This window comes from Pantherophis guttatus, chromosome 2, assembly GCF_059756535.1.
Source record: "Pantherophis guttatus breed Tessera chromosome 2, ASM5975653v1, whole genome shotgun sequence".
In the NCBI taxonomy this organism is placed as follows: domain Eukaryota; kingdom Metazoa; phylum Chordata; class Lepidosauria; order Squamata; family Colubridae; genus Pantherophis; species Pantherophis guttatus.
The window spans coordinates 145,217,334-145,239,082 of NC_142064.1; the positions used below are offsets into that span (position 1 = coordinate 145,217,334).

The 21,749-nt window shown below is 45.7% G+C and overlaps 1 protein-coding gene across 2 annotated transcripts in view; it reads left to right on the plus strand.

Moving 5' to 3' along the window:
• The first annotated feature begins 714 nt into the window (after positions 1 to 714).
• RHBDL3 (rhomboid like 3) overlaps positions 715 to 21,749 on the plus strand; it is a 142,288-nt gene continuing 121,253 nt past the window's right edge. The window contains exons 1-3 of one of the 2 annotated variants that reach the window (XM_034412523.3): positions 715 to 2,592; positions 7,918 to 8,067; positions 19,902 to 19,925. In XM_034412523.3, coding sequence (XP_034268414.1) covers positions 2,464 to 2,592; positions 7,918 to 8,067; positions 19,902 to 19,925 — 303 coding nt within the window. In that variant the 5' untranslated portion in view covers positions 715 to 2,463. The remainder of the gene's footprint in view (positions 2,593 to 7,917; positions 8,068 to 19,901; positions 19,926 to 21,749) is intronic. The other variant, XM_034412525.3, reaches the window with a different exon arrangement.

Sequence of the window (21,749 nt, forward strand, 5' to 3'; positions counted from 1 at the left end):
TCCTTAACAACTGTGGCAGGGAAGGTCGTAAAATGGGGCAAAACTCAGTTAACAAACATATCATTTAGCAACATGTTTTGGGCTCTGCTCTGGTCTTAAGTCGAGGACTACCTGTATTAAAAGACTTCCTGCAGTCAACCAGCTTTTTTTTTTGTTGTTATAGCATCTTTATAGGATCTGCTGATACCCATATGAGGGAAAGGCTATCTTCTATTGAGAAACAACTGCAGGTGGATCCAGGGCCTGTGGTTTCCCCGGGCATCGGCTGGCTCATAAAGACCGTGATGGATCCATCCATCCCTTTATTAGCCTTGCCGGGCAACAAAGCAGAGAGGGAAGCCGGCTTGGTCTTCAGGTCTCCCCAATTCTGACGGAAAGCCTCATTTGCATTTTTTACAAACGAGCTACGGAGATTACCGAAGGGGGAAAAAAAAAAGCCGAGCCCCCAGGGATTACTACTCTCGGTGGAGCCTCCCCCTCCCTCCGCCACCTGTTGCCCGAGGATTTCGGAAGGAAAGCCTCTCCCTCTCTCTCCAACTCCTCCCCCCCCCGCATCCGCCGGTTCGCTCGCTCCGGACTCTTCACCGCTGGCGCATTGACCACGTGCGCTCCGCAACGCGTCATTCTCCCTATGTAAACAAGGGGGCGGCGCTATGCTAATCAAGAGCCCGCTCTTTCTCGAAAGTAATCGGGACTCCCACTTCGGGTGTCCTCGGGAAGGAGTGGGGAGGGGGGAGGTGGATCGTGGCGGGCGATTAATAAACTTCCTCTCAATAAATCTCTCTCTCTCTCTCTCTTTCCCCCGCCCGGCTTTCATAGCGCGCAGTACAGAGGAAAGGAGACGGGGAGGCTGCTGGGCTGGCGGCCAGGAAGGGCGCGTTGGGTCCCGTCCCGTCTCATCCCTTCAGATCCTGCGGCCAGCCGCAAATCCTCCGCTTTGCCAAATAGACCCTGAGATCGCCCTGAAGCAAAATCCCGGCGGCGGCGAAGCAATGCAGCAAACGGCGATCCTGCAGCCGGTGCTGCCGGCGGCGAGGACGCGCTTCGCTGGCTCGCTCTAAGCGCCTCCCCTCCACCCCCCCCCACCCCCACCCGGGCTTGAGAGATGCCAGCCCGGGCAACCCACGTGCTGCTTGTTGAGAGCCACAGCCGGCTCGGAGCGTCGCTTCTCCTTCGCCTCGTTGCTTTTTCTGCCGTTTTGTCCCGGCTTTGAGCGGATGGTTTTTTTTCCCTGCCGGGGCTGGAAGCGATCGCGTTGAGTTTTCGCAGCGATCGGCTGCTTTGCCTTCCGCCAAGCGGACTTATGGCAACAGCCGGCGACGTTCTTTGCGCGGCCGTCCCGAAATGGTCGCAGAGTTACCGGCTCATCGAGAGGTCGAGATTGCCAGTCTGACAACGCCGGGAGTCGGGGAGCATCTGGGAGCGAGAGCTTTTTTTTTTTTTTTGCAAGGTCACCGGAGAAGAAAGGGCTGGCGCTCTTCGCACCGCCTGCCCTCGCCTTACTCGGGCTGCCTGGATTGCGGTGCTTTGCAGCCGGAGAGGGAATCCGCCGGCGGCCGCGGCGGCATCCTAACGCGGGAAGGCTCCAGATCCGTCGCCATCGAGGGGCAGCCGACGGAAACTTGTGCGCCTCTGCAGCGCCTGTAAATAAACGCGGCAGCAGAAGCAGCTTTCTCTTGGCCGGCAGAAGGATTGGCAAACTCTAGGCGGGCGAGCTTCCCGCGGGATCATCCCAGCCTAGGAAATCACTTGCGGGGTGCAGCTCCGTAAGGGTGGGCCAGCCGGGGTGGGGAAGTGGGGAAAGGCGTCCTGCCAATCTTGGGAAGGAGCGCGGCCCCCGCTTCCTAGACAGAAAAGGGGAGGGATGAGCGCGGCGATGGCTCTGGGGACGCCACGGATGAGCGGGGGTCCTTTTCCCGCGTGGCGCGGCGCGGCTCCCCGTGAGACTAAAGCGGCGGAGGCGACAGCGCGGACTTCGTGCCCGAAGAAGGTACTTTGAACGGTGGTTCTGCTGGGAGTGGACGGGACGCTGCCCGAGTGACAAAAGTTTGGCCGAGTCTCCCTGCTGTTATTTATTTTATTTTATTTTATTTTTTTTAAAAAGGGAGCCGCCCGTAATAAGTTCGGGGATCCCTTCCCCAGGATCAAACTCGTGGACTCGGAGCCGAGACAAGCCAGCCCGATCATGACCGCGGGGGATCCCGATCGCGCCGCGCCTCTCGCCCTGCAGGGTTACCGCTCCTGAAGGCGACCTCGCCTCTGCACACACACACACACACACCCGCCCGGGCTGCGAGCGGCAATGGAAGGGCGCCGGGACAGCGGCGCGTTGCGGAGGCGGCTTTGAAAGTTGGGCGCGCCTGTCCCTTTTCTCGGCCGCCCGCTCCCCGCAGAGGAGCGCCCGAGGGGGAAGGGTGGGGAGGGGATCGGCGGGTTGAGAAGCCTCGTCTGCCGCTGCCCAGGATGGGAGACGGCTTGCCGGAGCCGGCCCGAGCTGCCAAGCCTTCCCCTGCCGTGGCCGCCTGCTCCGAGGCAGAAGCGATCGAGGTCTTGGAGAGCGCGGAGGAGGGCTTTCCCGGCGCTGCAGAGGACGTAAGTGTCGATGGGGGTCGCTCGCCCCTCCGTGGGCTTCCAGCTCTTAAAAAGGAAACGTTAGCATCCCAGAGAGGGAAGTTTGACTTAAATATATATATATATATAGCAAGAGAGAGTCGGAACGGAATCTTTGTGGGTTTCCTGCGGTAGGTTGCCGGGAAGTAACCTCGCTGAATTCACCAGTGGGAAAGCGTGCACCCACAGGACCAGAGCTTTTTAGCCGGGGTGGGGAAGGGGGATTTTTTCCCCCTCCCCTCCCTTTTAATCTCTGGAACGCTGAATAATAAATATAATGACCAGTGGTGTTTCCCCTCTTATTAAGCATATTTCGCCTTTTCTGACCTGGGGCTTCTGAATAATTTGAACAGCACAAAAGCCGTCCTGGGGATTATGGAAGTTGAAATCCTTTACAACAGGACTCAGGGCGGCTTACAATGAGTTAAGCAATAGCCTTCATACTTTTGTATATTTTATACAAAGTCAGTTTATTGCCCCCCCAAACTGGGTCCTCATTTTACCTACCTTAGAAAGGATGGAAGGCTGAGTCAACCTTGAGCCTGGTGAGATTTGAACTTGCAGTAATTGCAGGCAGCTGATGTTAATAACAATGCTTTAGTCTGCTGCACTACCAGGGCTCCTGGTATGAGGCTTAAGAAGCGCTTTTTTAATTGAATGTATCTTTCTTCTCAAATGCTTGTTACTAACAACAGCCTAAAATAGACAGCCAAGTGTTTCTCAAACCAGGCAACTTCCAGATCTGGGGTCTTTCAGAGAGCTCCCCTTTCAGCATTGAATTGTTGAAATTTCATTGGTTGGGAAATACCCATCTGGACCGTAGAAAGATAGACTGGTTGCATATATATGTCCAGGGGTGGCGGTTATAACTCAGCAATTGAGTTAAAATTGAATGGGCAATTGTAATGAAAAAGAACAGAATGTCGATACATCTCATATACTGGGACCATTTTGGGCTCACACTCCTGAGCTGCACAACACGCTGGATGATCTTTGCCCATCCCATCTCTTAGGCTCACCTACTTGTCTTGCAGGGTTGCTTTGAGGACCAAACAGGTTCCTTAAATTGCTTACTTAAGAGAGGTTTCATAGAAAAGCAGAATGGTGGTTGGCTTCCTTCATCATGAAAATTCATAATTTAGTTTGGTTCTGGAGGGATCTGATATGTGAAGAACCCAACCATAATGATTTATTCCACAAAGCAGGGTTAAAACAAACATACTTTCATGTCATGTGTAAACCCTTCTAAATTAGTGTTTAAATCTAGACTATTGTTACTTCCTACTTCAGTGCTGGATAATTGCTTCAGGTTTATCACGCATTGCCACTGTGCCTCTCTGGCTGAATGACTGCCTTCTGTTGTACATTGCATTAATGTCCTTCCCTTCGCTTACTCTTGTTGATGACATGAGAACATTAATATGTAACACAATACAGTATAATTTGAAAAGATTCCTGAAGCAAGTCCTGAATTCTTTAGAGCATTCAACCTTTTCTCCACCATTTTGTGGCCATGGACCATGGCTCTGGAACCCCAAAACTTAAGTTAAGATTTAAATCATTACGTTTTTTCAAGCCTTTGTGGATCCCCTGTGATGACATTGCACCCCTCACCCCTCACCCCACCAAGGGTCTGCAGACCACAGATTGAGAACCACTCCTTTAGGGAATTCCCAATATTATTGTATTGATTTCACTATTGATTTCACAAAGAGCCTTGATAGTACAGTGGTCTAAGCACCCTGTTATTAACACAGCTGCCTGCAATTTCTGCTGGTTCGAATCTCTCCAAGGCTCAAGGTTGGCTCAGCCTTCCATCCTTTCTAAGGTAGGTGAAATGAGGACCCAGTTTGTGGGGGCAATAAGCTGACTTTGTATAAAATATACAAAAGTATGAAGGCTATTGCTTAACGCATTGTAAGCCGCCTTGAGTCTCCAGAGAAGGGCGGCATATAAATCAAATTAAAAAAAACAACAACAAAAAACAACTGCAAGCCATAAGTGCAAACCAGTACTATGACATTTGTGCAGTGACATCATGATGCAAACCTCACTCTTTCATACTTGTGTTCTGATACCAGTGTAGAAATGAAGGGGTTTGTGTCATGGTGTGTGTTTTATTATTTCTCTCCCCCAACACGTATGCCTGAGCTACAGGTTATTACTCTCATCTCTGCCAATTTATTTACTCCTTAGTTAATGTTAACATTGCTTAAAAGAAATGGCTTCTAGAATTTCTGAAAACTTCTTGCCAAAACTACTTTTATCTGAAGCCCCAGAGCCTGCTTAGAATGTGTCCATATGCATGTTCATTAACTGTGACATTGTGCGTTAAATGTGAACTTCCAATCTTACTAAGCAGCCTAACTTAGTTTTAAGCCTTAATCTCTAAAGATTCTTAAACAGAGAACCTTATTATTTAACCAAGTGCGGCATCTTTCTTTGTGGTTGCATCCCCCTTCTTCATCTCCACAACTGTCTTCTGGAAGATTTAAAGATGTCCCACTTTGCTCTTAACCCATTGCTGTTGCAAAATGAATTGCTAAGAGGTCCCAGGGATAAACCGCACGTATATTTAAGCATCTGTACAATGAATTGCCTTATTCCGAGGAGTAATTCTGTGGATGCTCCTTCTGGCAGGACTCTTAAAGAAGACCCTTTCTTTTCTGTACTACGTATTTCTGAAAACTGACCACTGGAAAAACAAGCCAAGTATCTATACCCTTGGTGATTCCATTCTGCTTCTCTATAGGGGGATCCGTGTGTGAACCTTCCTCTGGTTTCACTCTGTGTGGGATGTGCAAAACTCTCCATGCTCCTCAATAAATTCTTCATGAATTTTTAAGAAATGGGCTACATCAGAAGATTCAAGGAAGTTTATTCTGTCTGAATGGAGCACCACTGCAGTTCTTTGGAATTGCTCTTTTTTTTTCTTTTTCTGGCAATGTGCAGCCGGTTTGGTATAGGCCAGTGATGGCTAACCTTTTTGCTGTCACGTGCCAAAAGTGGGGGGGAGCATGGGAGGGTTGAACGCGTGCGTGCCCACACCCATAATTCAATGCGCCCTGCCCCTATGCATGCACGCATGACCTGTGCTCCTCCCACTTTTGGCACGCAATGGCACAGTGGGCCCACTAGGCCTGATTTTTGCCCTCCCCAGGCTCCAGAGGCTTTCTAGGAGCCTGGGGAAGGCGAAAACAGCCTTCCCCACCCGCCCACCCCCCACAGGCCGGAAATGGCCCGTTTCCCGACTTCCGGTGGGCCTGAAAGGCCCATAAATCAGCTGTCTGGCGCACGCATGCGTGCTGGAGCTAAGCTAGGGCAACACTCGCGTGCCCACAGATAGGGCTCTGCGTGCCACCTGTGGCACGCATGCCATAGGTTCGCCATCACAGGTATAGGCTATGGGACAGGGCTGTGAACTCTGAAGGCTCCCACAGTTCCCAAACCTGTTTTCTGTAGATTCTAGAGTCTTAAAAAATAATAATAATAACAGGATTGCCAGAAGTCCACACTGTAGTAGCATGGAAGCAATAGTCTAAGGCTAAAATGGCTTGACATAATTAAAAAACAACAGCAACCAACTAGTAAGGACTGTAAAGGGCATGCATAGGAGCACTAGTATGCCTACCGTCCCTGTCCTAATGTTTCCTCTATTTGTATCTATTTTATGTATCCAATCTATGTTTATACTTATTACCTAATACGTTCTTGACAAATAAAATAAAAATAAAAAATAACCAAAGATCTCCAAACTGAAAGAAAAACCTTTGAAAAATCTCAGCTCTCCTGTGCAAATTATATAGCTGTCCATTTTGCATAAGCCCCCTGTCTCAATAGCTGGATTTCCCACCCAGTTTATGTCTGCTCCTCGGGTGCACTAAACAGGGAAGATGGGTCTTTGGTCTAACAGATGTCGTAATCCAGATGTTTGGAAGGCATCTCATTAGGAAAAATTATTTTAGGGAATGGAGTCATCCTGAAGCACCAAGAGGCCTCTTTGCAAATTAAGAATCTCCCTGCCATTATCTGAAACATAGGGGTAGGGAGTGGGGGGTGGGGGTGTAGCTCAGCTGAGAAAATAATACAAAAATTTTTTTTGGGGAATAGAAGGCCTGTAAACCATGGTTCAAGTCCAGATCTGTGCTCCAAGAGAGTATGTCTCTGTGCACTAAACCCCATCCCTTGTTCATGTATGAAACCAACTTGGCACATTAAACCAAACAGTATCCAAATGTTTATAAGGTGTTTTGCTTGAAAGATGTTTTTGCAGTTCAAGAAATGTAGCATGGCCTGTTACGTGTTAAAGATGTCTAGACCATAAAGACAGTCTCCAAAAGCCTTTTGTGATTTTGGGCCATGCATGCTGATTGAGAAGTTACGGGAGTTGCATTCTAGCCCATCAAGACATGTGCTGGAGAAGACCAGGCTGTGGTGTAATATCTTAAGGCAAACCTAAGCAGTTGTGTTTTAGGCTCGTATAACTGGTTGGACTGTTTCATGGAAGCAACTTCAGATTTATGACATCCTCAAAGGGAGGCTGGAGTTTCTTTGTGAATAAACCCCAGCAACTTCGCAAGTTGCTAAGATTCCACAGATAGGAATCATGGCAGATTAGAAATGGCCTTAGAATGGGCAGTGCACACATGCAAAAGAAATTCTCGTAGGATGCCAGGTAAAAACCAACAGAGAAATTAATATTTATGGATGTTGCTGCATAGGGTCAAATAGCACTACACCAGGTATAATCTCCTATGTTCAGATGGAATCTCTTGGGCTTGGTTTGTTATCTTGGAGAAGCAACAAGGTCCTTCATCTCTGAACCCTTTGAAATCCTGGCTGATGGAATTCGGAATTCCAGACCCAAGTCTCACTTCCCAGCCTATCTGGGAAAAAAAAAACCATGGAATGTAGGAATCCATTACATGTTTTGGTGAAGTTTGTATGGGAATCATCTGCATGACGACTCTCTGAACTGCCAATTTGTTCATTCAGGATTGGTATTTTTAGCTGTCATATGAGAAATAGCCCTCCCACCCAAATCTCAACTGTGCCCCTCTCCCCTGGGAGATTTCCATCTTGAGTTCTCTAATCCGGTAGACTGGGGTGAGAATAGCTCGATCTTACAACAGACATCTTGAGTCATGACAATTGCGTAGACATTCAGCATCTGATCCCTTGAAGAAAGTAGTTGATGAACTTTGCTGGTATTTTAAGTTAACCTCTGCCCAAGTGGCAGACAGAAAACCCATAGGCTGTTTCTTACCTTCTTCCTATCTATGCATCCCATTACTTCCTGCATTACAGAACCCTAGAGGGGGAAGGAACCAAGGTTCATCTTCTACTCCAACTGGTGGTCCACAGCCACAGTTGCCAAGTCATCAGCCCCCTGCAGAGCAGCCTTTCCTGACCAGAACACAGGGCGACCCAAGCAAAGGGCAGAAGCATGCCAGAAAGGTAGGTATAGATCATGCTTAGTGTGAAAAAGCCCTGTCTCTAGAGCCCGATGGGTTTTTCCCCCCCCCCCACTCACTAAATGGAAAACACAATTATAAGGGCATGGAGAATCATGGGGAAGGTTGGGCAAAACAGCCATAACAAGCTGAGTTAACTATTGTACAATATTCTGGGCCTGGCTCTGTTTACACTGCAATGTAAGGCAGGTTCATTTTGGGAAAAGGAAGGTAAGTGTACTGACCGAAAGTGAGTGTGACAATGATGCATAGCAGTTACTGAACACTTCCTGCGAGGTGTGTTCGTCTGTGGTCCCAGGGTGATTGGATTACACTCATGTTCAGCATTTTTCAGAGACAGTGCATTGCACAATCTCATTGAAACCCCCACCCCCACCCCTCTATTTGTTTCTCATTCAATCTTAGCTCCCAAGATCTTATACGGAGCCGTGGTGATGCAGTGATTAAAATGCAATATTGCAAAAGATCTTATACGGAGCCGTGGTGGCGCAGTGATTAGAATGCATTGTTGCAAGCTGAGTCTGCCCACAGCCAAGAGTTCGATCTTGACTGTCTCAAAATTCACTCAGCCTTCTATCCTTCCGAAGTTGGTAAAATAAGCACCCGGATGGTTGGGGGCAATGCACTGACTTTGTAAACCTCCCAGAGAGTGCTGTAAAGCACTATGAAGCGATATATACCGTATTTTTCGGAGTATAAGACATACCTTTTTCCCCCCTAAAAGGGGGTGAAAATTTAGGTGTGTCTTATACTTATAAGACATACATTTAATGTAGCCCTGCCCACCCACTGGCCCCCACCCTTTGGCCTCTGCCTCGCAGCAGTTACCTCCTTGCAAGCAAACAGCAAGAAAAACAGCTCCTTTCAGCTTCAGCACAGCCTAATTAGCACAAGTTGATTGGATTGGCCTCCCGGCTCTCAGCTGATTTGCTCTCAGCTGTTTTGTGCAGGGCTCTGCTGCTTGCTGCAAAGAGGTAAATTGCTGGAGCAGATTTTTTTTCCTTATGCTAATCAAGCTATGCTGAAAACGAAAATAAAAGTAAAGCAGGCTGTTTGCTGCAACAAGACAAAATTGCTCAGAGGCAGAGGGAGATTTCTTTTTCTTCTTTTCCTCACCAAAAAAGGTAGGTGCATTTTATACTCTGAAAAATACGGTAAGTCTAAGTGCTATTGCTATATAATGATTGTATTGGCATGACTCATATCCCACAGCTCAATGTCTGAGGGAGATGGGCGATTTTAAAAATGAAATAAATAAACTGGGGAGTTTTGCAACCAAGCTCAGAAAGCATCAAAGACCCCACAGTTCAACTTTGAGCTACGCATAGTCTCTCCTATCAATAAATGAATTGCCATACATTCAGCTAACCCTGTTTTCAGGCTTTGCACAACACACCGAACCAGACATTAATTACGAGTTGGGTGTGCGCGAGTTCTATACTAAAGTTTGTGGCTGACACTGTTGTGTGAATGCAGTCTTACACAAGAATCCTGTCATTCCATACGGGATGCTGAATATCTAGCATCTCCTGTGGCTAGATCCTGAAACATAAACAGCTAAATAAGCTGAGAGTTAGGGGTGAGTACATGGAAGCTAGGTTCAAGGATGGATTAAGATAGCCCTACTGAAGTTGATAGGATTTACTCCTAAGTACAAGTTCGCAGGAGTAAATCTCCCAGATTTCTGTTGCTCTTGCTGGCACTTTTATTGATTGGTATTTTTATTTATAGAAAGATTTCTTGCTGCACTTCTAATGTAGGTACGTCACTCAAAGTGGCTGAGTCTGTGCAGGCAAAAGAACCCATAAGTTGCCCATAGGAAGGAAGGATTATTACCATAATCACATCGCAGGTTAACATTTCAGAAAGACCACTTCAGAGATTACAGGAATAAACTTCAACTGATAGGAACAAGGGCCACAAAACATGGATGAGATGTCATATTTGTTGCCTTGCCATTTCTTTCATTTTTTCTTCCCCTGTGAAAGCAGCTTCTGGATTCCCCCCCCCTCCCCCCCATCCTCAGGGAGCTTGAGAACAACTTTTGAATTTCTCTTGATGTTTCTGACTCACTTTTTTGACTGAGCTGCTACAAGTGCCTACTGCTGCTGAGGCTGTACCAGAGGTAGTATTCAACCAGTTCGAACCAGTTCGGGCAAATTGGTAGCGGAAATTTTGAGTAGTTTAGAGAACCGGCAAATCTCACCACCGGCTGGCCCCGCCCACCCCACCCTATATATCTTGCCTTTGCCACGTGACCCAGCTAATTCCGTGCCTCGCCTTCACACCTAGCCCGCTCTGCTCACCAAAGGTAAGCATGCCACCTGCTCACTCTTTGTCTTGGGCCGGGGCCCAGGGACGCGCCGTTGCCCTGGAGCCTCCGCACGCATGCCGCTGTCCCCCTCTGGACTCAAACTACACCCCCCCCAGGCTGAAGCAATTTATTCAGCCGGTGGCCTGCCGCGCTAGGCCGATGGGCCATGGGGTGTGGGGGAGGTAGGCTGAGCGCAGGAGGGCCGAAGCGGTTTAGGAATGGACTGGATGGTTCTTCTTACCTGCAAGAAGTCCCATCCAGAAAGTGCTGCAGTGGAGAACTTGCAGCCGCTTCTTCCGTCCCTTGCCAAGCCTTGGTCGTTCGCGGAGACACTCAATGTGCTCTCCGGGTTGGCAGCTGCTTCTCTCCGCTGCTGCTCTTGCTGGGAGAGCATCTTGTGCAATTTAGCAGCTGTGAGCCGCCGCTTTCCTCTAAGTCCCATCCGGAAAGTGCTGTGGCTGAGAGAAACAATATTCAACATGGCTGCTGCTTCTCTGTGCCGCAGCGCTGTTTGGATGGGACTTGGAGGAAAGCGGTGGTTCACAGCTGCTAAATTGCACAAGACGCTATCCCAGCAGTGCGGAGAGAAGCAGCTGCTGCCCTGGAGAGCAAAGATGGAGGGGAGCAGGCCCTGAAAGGCTGCTTGGTCAAGCCTCGCCACGTGGTGAAAGCCATCCACGTGTGCATACGTGGAAGCCAGGCATGTGCGCGCTCACATTTTCGACAAAGTGGTGGTGAAATTATTTGAAACCTACCACTGGGCTGCACACCTTTTGAAACCTCCTTGGAAACTTACATCTCCTGAAGAATCATCTTTCGATGGCTTCCCTGGGTTCTAATTGAAATCTAGGAAGCCAGGAAGACTGCTGACTGCTAGAGAGGTGGCTGTACGGTCTAGGTGCTTTTTCAAAAGGCCACTGGACTTTGTTTTGAATGATGGGGGAATGGAAGGATTTATCCACCTCTCAGTCAGAACGGAAGAAGCTTCTTGGATGAGAAGTGAAAGATCTTCAAGGAAAAACAAAGTCCAGTTGCCTTTTGGAAAAGCACCTTTGGGACAACCATGACCTGGATGGCTGAGAGACTCTTCACAGACATTTATTCATACACAATTAGTCCACCTTGTAACTAAATAAGCTGCAAGAAAGCAGCATTCCTAGCCATGGGAGACTGTGCAAAATGATCCTCTCCTTTAAAAAAATATTGAAAGCAAGTTCTCTTTCATTATATTAAGTAAGATCTGATAGAAGATACAGAGGACAATTATTTGCATGTAATAGCTTAAGCCTCTAGCTGAGTGAGCAAAATAAGTGACTTTAGATCCTTGCAGTAGTTCAGAAAGTTGCACTTGCCCTATTGCTGCGCTTGGCTAAGATTGTCGTTTAGAGAACAGTAACATAAAGCATTTAATAATAAGGCATGAAAGACCCCCAGATCCCAGCCGTGCTTCCAAATTTTTCAAGACAGACAATGCATCTTTGAGAGCAAGAAGCCGATTGTCTCCTGTTCTAGGCTTACATTAGCTAAGAGAAGGGAGGTTTGGGTGATGGTTTAATTCCCTTCCCCCCCGGCCTGTTTATCTGCAAGACTGAGATCCGTGTTGGCCCAGAATTCAGATTTCCCAGGAATATATGGTGATTACAGGAGGATTTTCTACAAAGTCCCAGTGGAAGTATCAGATTCTTTAACTCTTGTACCCATCCTTAATATTTAAAGACATTTGACTTGCTGGATTTCTTTCCCAGGGAGTAATCATAAGCCTGGTATTATTACCTGGGAAAGCTGTGTTTAACAATACATGTAATTAGAGAGAAGAAGCTGCATTTAATATTACACAAGAGACCGGAACCAGCCTTTCAGAAGCAAACCGGCTTTTAACCCTCCCTAATTATAGCTCCTTGAATGTCTAGCATTTAAAGTGTCTCCAATCTGGTTTTTTGTTTTTGAATTCCATCTTGCAATCACTGGGCTAGCCTCGGTGGGAATGTCCCTTTTCCGCTGCAGAGACGTTAAAAAGCAATGTTAGATAGTAGTATGAAATCTGCGACAACTTCCTCGCTGGAGCCGGTCCATGACTAAGGGAAAAAATAAAAAGTTCTCGGAATTTTTGACAGGTTCTTGCTGGCCAAAATCATCCAGTGAAGGTTTTGTAGCAAATTAAAGATTGCCTTCCATTAAAGGCTGTCAAAGGCCCAGCCGCAAAGGCTGGTTGATCCAGAAGGCAGCCGGATTCTGTGGGAGAGACCCAGAGGATGCTCTTGTCGGTAGTGGCATCTTTTGATTAGCATTCTGCTTCAGTCTTTTTTTTTTTCCTGGCAAAAAGAAGAGATTGCAGCCTGGTTTTGCACGTGCTTTCCTCCCTGCCTCTTTCCTAACGTCTTCCCATAAAGGACAGGATCCCTTTTCCATCAGAGGGATTTCACTGCTGAATCAAATGCTTTTCAGGACTAGAAAGATCAGTCTACGGGAAATATACAGGTAGTCCTCGACTTACAACAGTTCATTTAGTGACCGTTCGCAGTCACAACGGCGCTGAAAAAAATGACAAGACCATTTTTCACACTTATGATCATTGCAGCATCCCCAAGGTCATGTGATTGATAAATGGCTCATATTCCCAGGGCTACCTGATAGCCTTTTGCAACCTTCAGACAAGCAAAGCCAGATTCACTTAACAGCCGCTTTATTACTAATTTAATAACCACAGTGATTCACGTAACAAATGTGGCAAGAAAAGTTGTAAAACGGGGAAAAACTCACTTAGCAACGTAAATTTTGGGCTCAATTGTGGTCGTAAGTCAAGGACCACTTGTATTCTAGATGCAAATGAGGCTTGCCCTGTGAGTGTCCAGATGAGAGTTCCAGGGTGGAGATTTGCTGGGCTGCAGGACAACCTTGGGATGTGTGAAGTAGTAAAGAAAAAAAACCCCACTAGAATAGTGCAAGCAGGCAACACTTTTTACTAGGTAGTGACGGATCTTTTTTCACACTTGGAACTCGCTCTTGCAAAGTTGGTCTGTCACATCTATAAAAATGAGATTGCCCTTCGTGAGTTCGGCCGGTTTTTTTGCATTGGAGCACTGGATGATACCCTGTTTCTTCCAAAATAAGACATCCCCTGATAATAAGCCCAATCGGGCTTTTGAGCGCACGGCAATAAGGCCAAGCACTTATTTCAGGGTTCAACAAAATATAAGACAGGGTCTTATTTTTGGGGAAACATGGTAGTTAAATTGGAGCAAAACCAGAGCTCTTTCAAGGGCAAAGCATGTGCGCTGCCATCAAGCAGTGGGCCCTTTCTCACTTGCTCCTTTTGTACTGTATTTGCAACCACGGCTCATGCGAATTCAGATTCTGACTTACCCAGAGCCTAAGAATGATGAATTCATTTATTCTATTATAGTCAGCAATCAGATCATGCCAGAGGTCCATTATTGTTTATCCATTATTGATAAACATCTGACCTTCTGTTCCTCTTCAGACAACCAGTTCGCGTGAGCAGCGCAGCTCAGCAGGAATTAAGTCCCATGAGGCTTCGATGTGACCCTATTCCAGCTTCTGATTTGGGTCAGTTTGTGGGTGTGACTCGCCCATCTCTCTGCTTACATGACAAACACACCAGCGAAGCCTTTTTCAGGCTGATGCTCTCTGCATGTATTGGAAGTCCTGGAAGTGGTATTTGCAAGATTGAAGAAGAGGGGACAAGCCTTTCCCAGACGGTTTAATACCTGGTTGATAGATTCTACATGACAGTCAGGATTAGTATCCATATATTTTATTGAAAAGTAGCAGCTTTCTTGCATTTGCACTTGGGGCCTGCTTCCATGCATGTTAAATGTTGACAGTGTCATGTCTTCCAAGCCCTGAAATAGTGTTAGTCTCCAGACTAGAAACCAGGAGACTATGAGTTCTAGTCATACCTGAGTTCTACCTGAGGCATGAAAGCAAGCTGGACCTGTCCCACTCCCTCAGCCCAATCCATCCTACAGGGCTGTTGTGGGGGAAATAGGAGGAAGAAGCAGTACTAGGTATGATTGCTACCTTGAGTTATTTACAAAAATAATAAAGGCAGGTAATTTGCATTTGGCTCTTTATAGGTTTGTACCAGTGAGCCAGTTTTTAATAGCAAAAACAAATGAAGACTGGGAATTGTAGCAAACTGTCCCCATCAAAATACAGCTTCTGCAAAACTGTTACTGATGCAGGACTTTCCCTCCATCGGTTCATTCTAGAAGGGACATGTGAGTGGAATTATATTAAAGAAGCCCTCAGGTTGAAGGTTGATATTAAAGATAGCTCTTGGATAGTAAAGACAGTAATATATATAGAAAGCATTAAAGCACCCTTCAAAGTTGTGAGGATTGAATTTCCTCAGAATTTCAAGAGAACGCAGCTCAAAGTTGAGGATTTTAGAAACTGGGTCTCAACATACCGAAAAATGCTATGGGGTGTGTGAGGGGCGGGGAGGGGAGAGAGAGAGAGAGAGTTGGAGATGGAGGGAGGAGGGGAGGGAGAGAGGGGGGAGAGAACGAGAGAAGCACTGATGCAGTTTGTCAAAGTGGTATCCAATTGTATTAACGCTTATGAAATACAGGTAGTTCTTGCCTAATGAATGCAATCGAGTTTGGATTTATAGTCATAAGTCATGGCAGTCATTAAGCAGGTCAACAAATGTCTGTGCCCAATTTTACAACATTTTCTGTGGCAGTCATTAAATGAAACCCTGTTTCTTCAGTGCATGTGTTTTGCCAGAAACCGGAAGTAAATGCCAGAAACCAGCCAAAATGGCAATAATGTGACCATGGGGTGCTACATACAGCCATAAATGCAAGCCATCCAAAATGCGATCATCACATGACTATGGGGTGGGGGAGGGGGTTGCAGCCATTGGAACTTGGTAATCAGGTCATAAGTAGATCTGGGAAGGTCCATCATAACTTCGAAGAGTTGCTAAGCAAGGACTACCTATATCAGAGATGGCTAACCTTTTTGCCGTCGCGTGCCAAAAGTGGGGGGAGCATGGGGGGTCGCACATGTGTGTGCCCACACCCATAGTTTAATGGCCTCCTATGCATGTGTGCGTGGCACTTCCCCCCCCCCCCCCGCGCTTCCCTTGCTTTTGTCATGCAACAACAAAAAGGTTACTGGTGGGCTGGGTAGGCCCGTTTTTTTGTCCTCCCCAGGCTCTAGAGGCTTTCTTAGAGCCTGGGGAGGGCAAAAACGGTCTCCCCCACCCCCACAAGGCCCTCCAGAGGCCAGAAATGGCCCATTTCCCGACTTCCGTTGGGCCCAGAAGGCCCAAAAATGAGCTGGCCGGTGCACGCATGCACACTGGAGCTGAGCTAGGGCAATGCTCATGTGCCCATAGATATGGCTCCACGTGTCACCTGTGTCACGCATGCCATAGGTTTGCCATCATGGACCTATATCATTGAAGGTTTTGTGTAGGCATTTTCCCACCAACCCTATATTTGGGCATTTTCACCAATAACAATATGGCCTTATGGCCAAAAGTGGTGGTGCCAGTAATGCTGGCAGCAGATAATGCCCTACCAGAAAGTTTTTCCATAGAGGCTGAGCTGTAATATTGCAACCTTGTCTGGCAGCTTCTGGAAGCCCATTAAAGAGAACTGAGAGTGAACGGTAAATCACTGGGAAGATTTACAGTGACAAGTGGAAATTTTACATACTGGTAATTGAATATTCACTTAGGGAAGAACTTGATCGCTGTTAATGTGTAAACTCTGGATTCTCCAACCGCTTTTTGAAGCAGGCCGACCACGTGTAGCAGATTTGACCGGCAGACGTTGTACGATCTTCTTAGTGTGGATTCTGCTGGTCTTTCTCATTTGTGATGCAAGTTCTTATTGCTATTCCTCCTGCAATCAACGTAAAAGTAGTACTTTAATTATCACCTGCTGAGTCCACGCAAATATGTAAAAATTGACAAGTTGTGTGTTAGCGCTAGGGAAAAAAAAAAGTAAAGAATTGAAAAATGGAAGTGTGAGATTCCCTCCAAAGCCCTGGAAATATCGCAGAACTAACAGAAGAACATAAAAGAATGGAAAAGAAAGGAATTTGCATTTTCCCCTAATACAGGTAGTCCTTGCTTGCTAAACTACTTGTTCAGCAACCATTCAAACAGCACTGAATAAGAGACTCATGGCCAGTCCTCATACTTGCAACCATGATCATGATTCGGGTGCTTGACAATCAGATCCTAATTATGACAGTCACGGGACCCCAGTTGCCGTGAACGCCACTTGTGACTTTCCAACAAGCAGTGGGAAAGCTGGCAGGGAGTCTCAAATAATGATCACGTGACAGCACGCTTAATGACCTTACGGGATTTTCTCAATGACAACAACCAGAACTACCTCAACTGCTGTCAGAAATCAGCACAGTCACTTCACATCGTGCTATATGAGCATGTCATTTAGTGATGGAGTTGCCAGTCCCAATTACAATCATTAAGTGAGGACTACCTATATCTACAGTCAGGTCCAGAAATATTGGGACATCGACACAATTCTAACATCTTTGGCTCTATACACCACCACAATGGAGTTGGAATGAAACAAACACAATGTGCGTTAACTGCAGACTGTCAGCTTTAATTTGAGAATATGTACATCCAACTCAGGTGAACGGTGTAGGACTTACAGCAGTTTGTATATGTGCCTCCTACTTGTTAAGGGACCAAAAGTAATAGGACAATTGGCTTCTCAGCTGTTCCATGGCCAGGTGTGTGATATTCCCTCATTACCCCAATTACAATGTGCAGATAAAAGGCCCAGAGTTCATTTCAAGTGTGCTATTTGCATTTGGAATCTGTTGCTGTCAACTCTCAAGATGAGATCCAAAGAGCTGTCACTATCAGTGAAGCAAGCCATCATTAGGCTGAAGAAACAAAACAAACCCATCAGAGAGATAGCAAGAACATTAGGCATGGCCAAAACAACTGTTTGAAACATTCTCAAAAAGAAGGAATGCACCGGTGAGCTCAGCAACACCAAAAGACCTGGGAGACCATGGAAAACAAGTGTGGTGGATGACCGAAGAATTCTTTCCCTGGTGAAGAAAACATCCTTCACAACAGTTGGCCAGATCAAGAATACTCTCCAGGAGGTAGGTGTATGTGTGTCAAAGTCAACAATCAAAAGAAGACTTCACCAGAGTGAATACAGAGGGTTCACCACAAGATGTAAACCATTGGTGAGCTTCAAAAACAGGAAGGCCAGATTAGAGTTTGCCAAACAACATCTAACAAAGCCTTCACAGTTCTGGAACAAGATCCTATGGACAGATGAGACCAAGATCAGCTTGTACCAGAGTGATGGGAAGAGAAGAGTATGGAGAAGGAAAGGAATTGCTCATGATCCTAAGCATACCACCTCATCAGTGAAGCATGGTGGTGGTAGTGTCATGGCGTTGGCATGTATGGCTGCCAATGGAACTGGTTCTCTTGTATTTATTGATGATGTGACTGCTGACAAAAGCAGCAGGATGAATTCTGAAGTGTTTTGGGCAATATTATCTGCTCACATTCAGCCAAATGCTGCAGAACTCATTGGACGGCAGTTCACAGTGCAGATGGACAATGACCCAAAGCATACTGCAAAAGCAACCAAAGAGTTTTTGAAGGGACAGAAGTGGAATGTTATGCAATGGCCAAGTCAATCACCTGACCTGAATCCCATTGGGCATGCATTTCACTTGCTGAAGACAAAACTGAAGGGAAAATGTCCCAAGAACAAGCAGGAACTGAAGACAGTTGCAGTAGAGGCCTGGCAGAGCATCACCAGGGATGAAACCCAGCGTCTGGTGATGTCTATGTGTTCCAGACTTCAGGCTGTGATTGACTGCAAAGGATTTGCAACCAAGTATTAAGAAGGGAAAGTTTGATTTATGATTATTATTCTGTCCCATTACTTTTGGTCCCTTAACAAGTGGGAGGCATATATGCAAACTGCTGTAAGTCCTACACCATTCACCTGAGTTGGATGTACATACCCTCAAATTAAAGCTGACAGTCTGCAGTTAACGCACATTGTGTTTGTTTCATTCCAACTCCATTGTGGTGGTGTATAGAGCCAAGGATGTTAGAATTGTATCGATGTCCCAATATTTCTGGACCTGACTGTATGTGGAGTTGCCAGTCTTAATTACTGTCATTAAGTGAGGATTACCTATACCTATATGGAGTTGCCAGTCTTAATTACCATCATTAAGTAAGGATTACCTATACCTATACGGAGTTGCCAGTCTTAATTACCATCATTAAGTGAGGACTACCTGTACCTATAGGTATACTACCTATAAAGGGGTGAAATCCAGCAGGTTCTGACAGGTTCTGGAGAACCAGTAGCGGAAATTTTGAGCAGTTTGGAGAACTGGCAAATACCACCTCTGGCTGGCCCCAGAGTGGGGTGGGAATGGAGATTTTGCAATATCCTTCCCTCAGGAGTAGAGAGGGAATGGGGATTTTGCAGTATCCTTCCCCTGGAGTGGGGTGGGAAGGAGATTTTGCAGTATCCTTCCCCTGCCATGCCCACCAAGCCACGCCCACCAAGCCACACCACGCCCACCAAGCCACACCCACAGAACCAGTAGCAAAAAAATTTGGATTTCACCACTGTACCTATACCTACATGGAGTTAGCAGTCTTAATTACCGTCATTAAGTGAGGATTACCTATACCTATAGGTATACTACCTATACCTATATGAAGTTAGCAGTCTTAATTACCATCATTAAGTGAAGATTACCTATACCTATACGGAGTTGCCAGTCTTAATTACAATCATTAAGTGAGGACTATCTATACTTCTGGGTCTTTGCACTTCGAGGTTGAAAGATTCTGAAATATGCACCTGAGTGCTGCTACCTCCTCTTATGGGATCTGACTTGTAGAACATCTAAGAAGAAACTGTTCATTGTCCCACACTTCTGAGGTGGGAAGGGAGTCGAAAACAGAAGGTCCCGTTTGTTGCCGTATTGTAGATCACATAAGCTGATGAGAATTGTCAGATTGCAGGGGGATAGATAGGAATAAATAAGCAAGCAAATTAATAATGATCTTTGCCACAGTGCCCCTACTGAAAGAAATGAAACTCTCTGCAATATATAAATAAACCATTTTTTGAAAAGTCAATAAAACTGTACTGAAATTAACACTCTGTAGAATACTCTGCAAATGAAAGCCACACTCTACCAAAAAAAGAGTGAGCCTCTGAATGTGGCTGTGAAGGATTTTGGGTGTGTGCGGTTTGGGGTGGAAATAATTCTCTGAGAACTAGGGATATTGCCTGTATATCCCCCGCCCCTCCGGCTCCAGATTAGACTAAAATAAGCAGATCTTCCCTTTCCTATATTCCCTATGTCATATTTTGTTCCTTTGAAGCAGAGTTCTGACATGCATTGCATTTCCTTGTTCTTACATTTTCCTCCTCTTTCTCTTTTTTTTTTCTTCTTTCTTTCATGCCTTGCCTCTAACTTCTCAGCACTGGAAAGCTCTCTTTGATCAGGTAGGTGAACAACTTGGAAATGTTTGTTTTAACACTTGTTAAACGCGGGAGCTCAAATGCGTCTCTCCCATCAGGGAGGAATTCCTGAGTGTCCTGTGATGTATGACCTTTTGTGCGGTTGGCCCAACCAGGTGGATCTATATCCTGTTTCCCCCAAAATAAGACATCCCCTGATAATAATCCCAATCGGGCTTTTGAGCGCATGGCAATAAGGCCAAGTGCTTATTTCATGGTTCAAAAAAATATAAGACAGGGTCTTATTTTCGGGGAAACATGGTAGTTATGTCCTGGATTCTTCCTTTACTCTCTACTTTGTTGTGTTTTTGTGTTTCCCTGTTGTTGACTGAGATTTTCCTTCAGAGGGATGACCTTAAAAAGCAAGGAGTTGAATGTGTTCGAGTTTGTTTTGCCTTTCTGTAGAATTCATATTTTTTAGAATTCCTAGAAGGAAAACTTAAATTTATCCTCCAGGGGTCAGTTTCTTTGGCAGGGCATACTGATACTGAATTAAACTTGACATTATTTAAGAAGGTTAGAAAAGGAAGCCAAGAATAAGGGCTGATAAAATTTCCATGTTTGAAGTTCCAGCAATATATGGAGCAGATCAATATTAGATATTTACACTGATTTAACTAAGCAGGCCACCTGATCACTGATTTCTCTCAATACTGGCTTAAGTGTTTGGGTACCTCATGCCTAAATATTTTATAGAAGTATGTAAATACTTTAAGTCTTATTATCCCATTGTGTGCGGTGGACTGAAGTATAGTTACGGTCAATCTGCACATGCGGAAATGGAAACACCCCCACAGGGATACAGGTAGTCCTCAACTTGCAACAGTTGACTTAGTGACAGTTCAAAGTTACAACGGCACTGAAAAAAGTGACTTATGACCGTTTTCCACACGTATGACCTTTGTAGCACCCCTGTGATCATGCAATCAATATTCAGATGCTTGGCAAGTAACTCATACTTATGACTGTTGTTGTGTCCTAAGGTCATGTGATCACCTTTTGACAAGCAAAGTCAATGGGAAAGTCAAATTCACTTAACAACCCTGCTACTAACTTATCAGCTGTGGTGATTCATTTAACAACTGTGGCAAGAAAGGTCGTAAAATGAGGCAAAACTCACTTAACAAATGTCTCACTTAACAACATAAATTTTGGGCTCAATAGTGGTCGTAAGTCGAGGACTACCATATTATGGTCCCTCACAAGACAAGAACCCCATGATGACAAGCCATAGTTGTTTCATAAGCAGGTGGAGTTTGTGACCTGTTCAGGAAGCAGAGTTTTGGAAAGAAGGTACCAGTCAGTGTCTGGGGATTTGGCAGCCTTTGGGACACCATTTAGTGATGGGTTGAGGTGGGTCAGGGCCTTTTAGCTTCGGTAACAAACATCTCTACAATAGGGTGTCACAACCAATTTGATAGGGGTGATTATTAATATATCAGTAGCCCTTAAATGTATTTTTGCTGATTAACTGCAGCAGAGGATCTTGAAACTTCGGGTTTTTAAAGGTAACACACTATAGTTTATTATTTCTCTGGAATATCTGATGCAAACAGGATCTCCACTGTGCACAGGTAAGCTACAAGTTGGCTTTTAGAATGGATGGAACAAGGTCTTCTGCTGTGTTTAAGGCCACCATCCAATGGTTTTGCCCTGTGGCTTGTATATTCCCTTGTTTGCATTTATAGATTGGGTGGTGCTTACAGAATGCTATGTTTTTACCATGTTGAAACCCCCTTCCAACACAATGCATATGGTGCTTATCAATCTTTTAATACTGACATGCAAAGATGTCCATGTGGAAAAAAG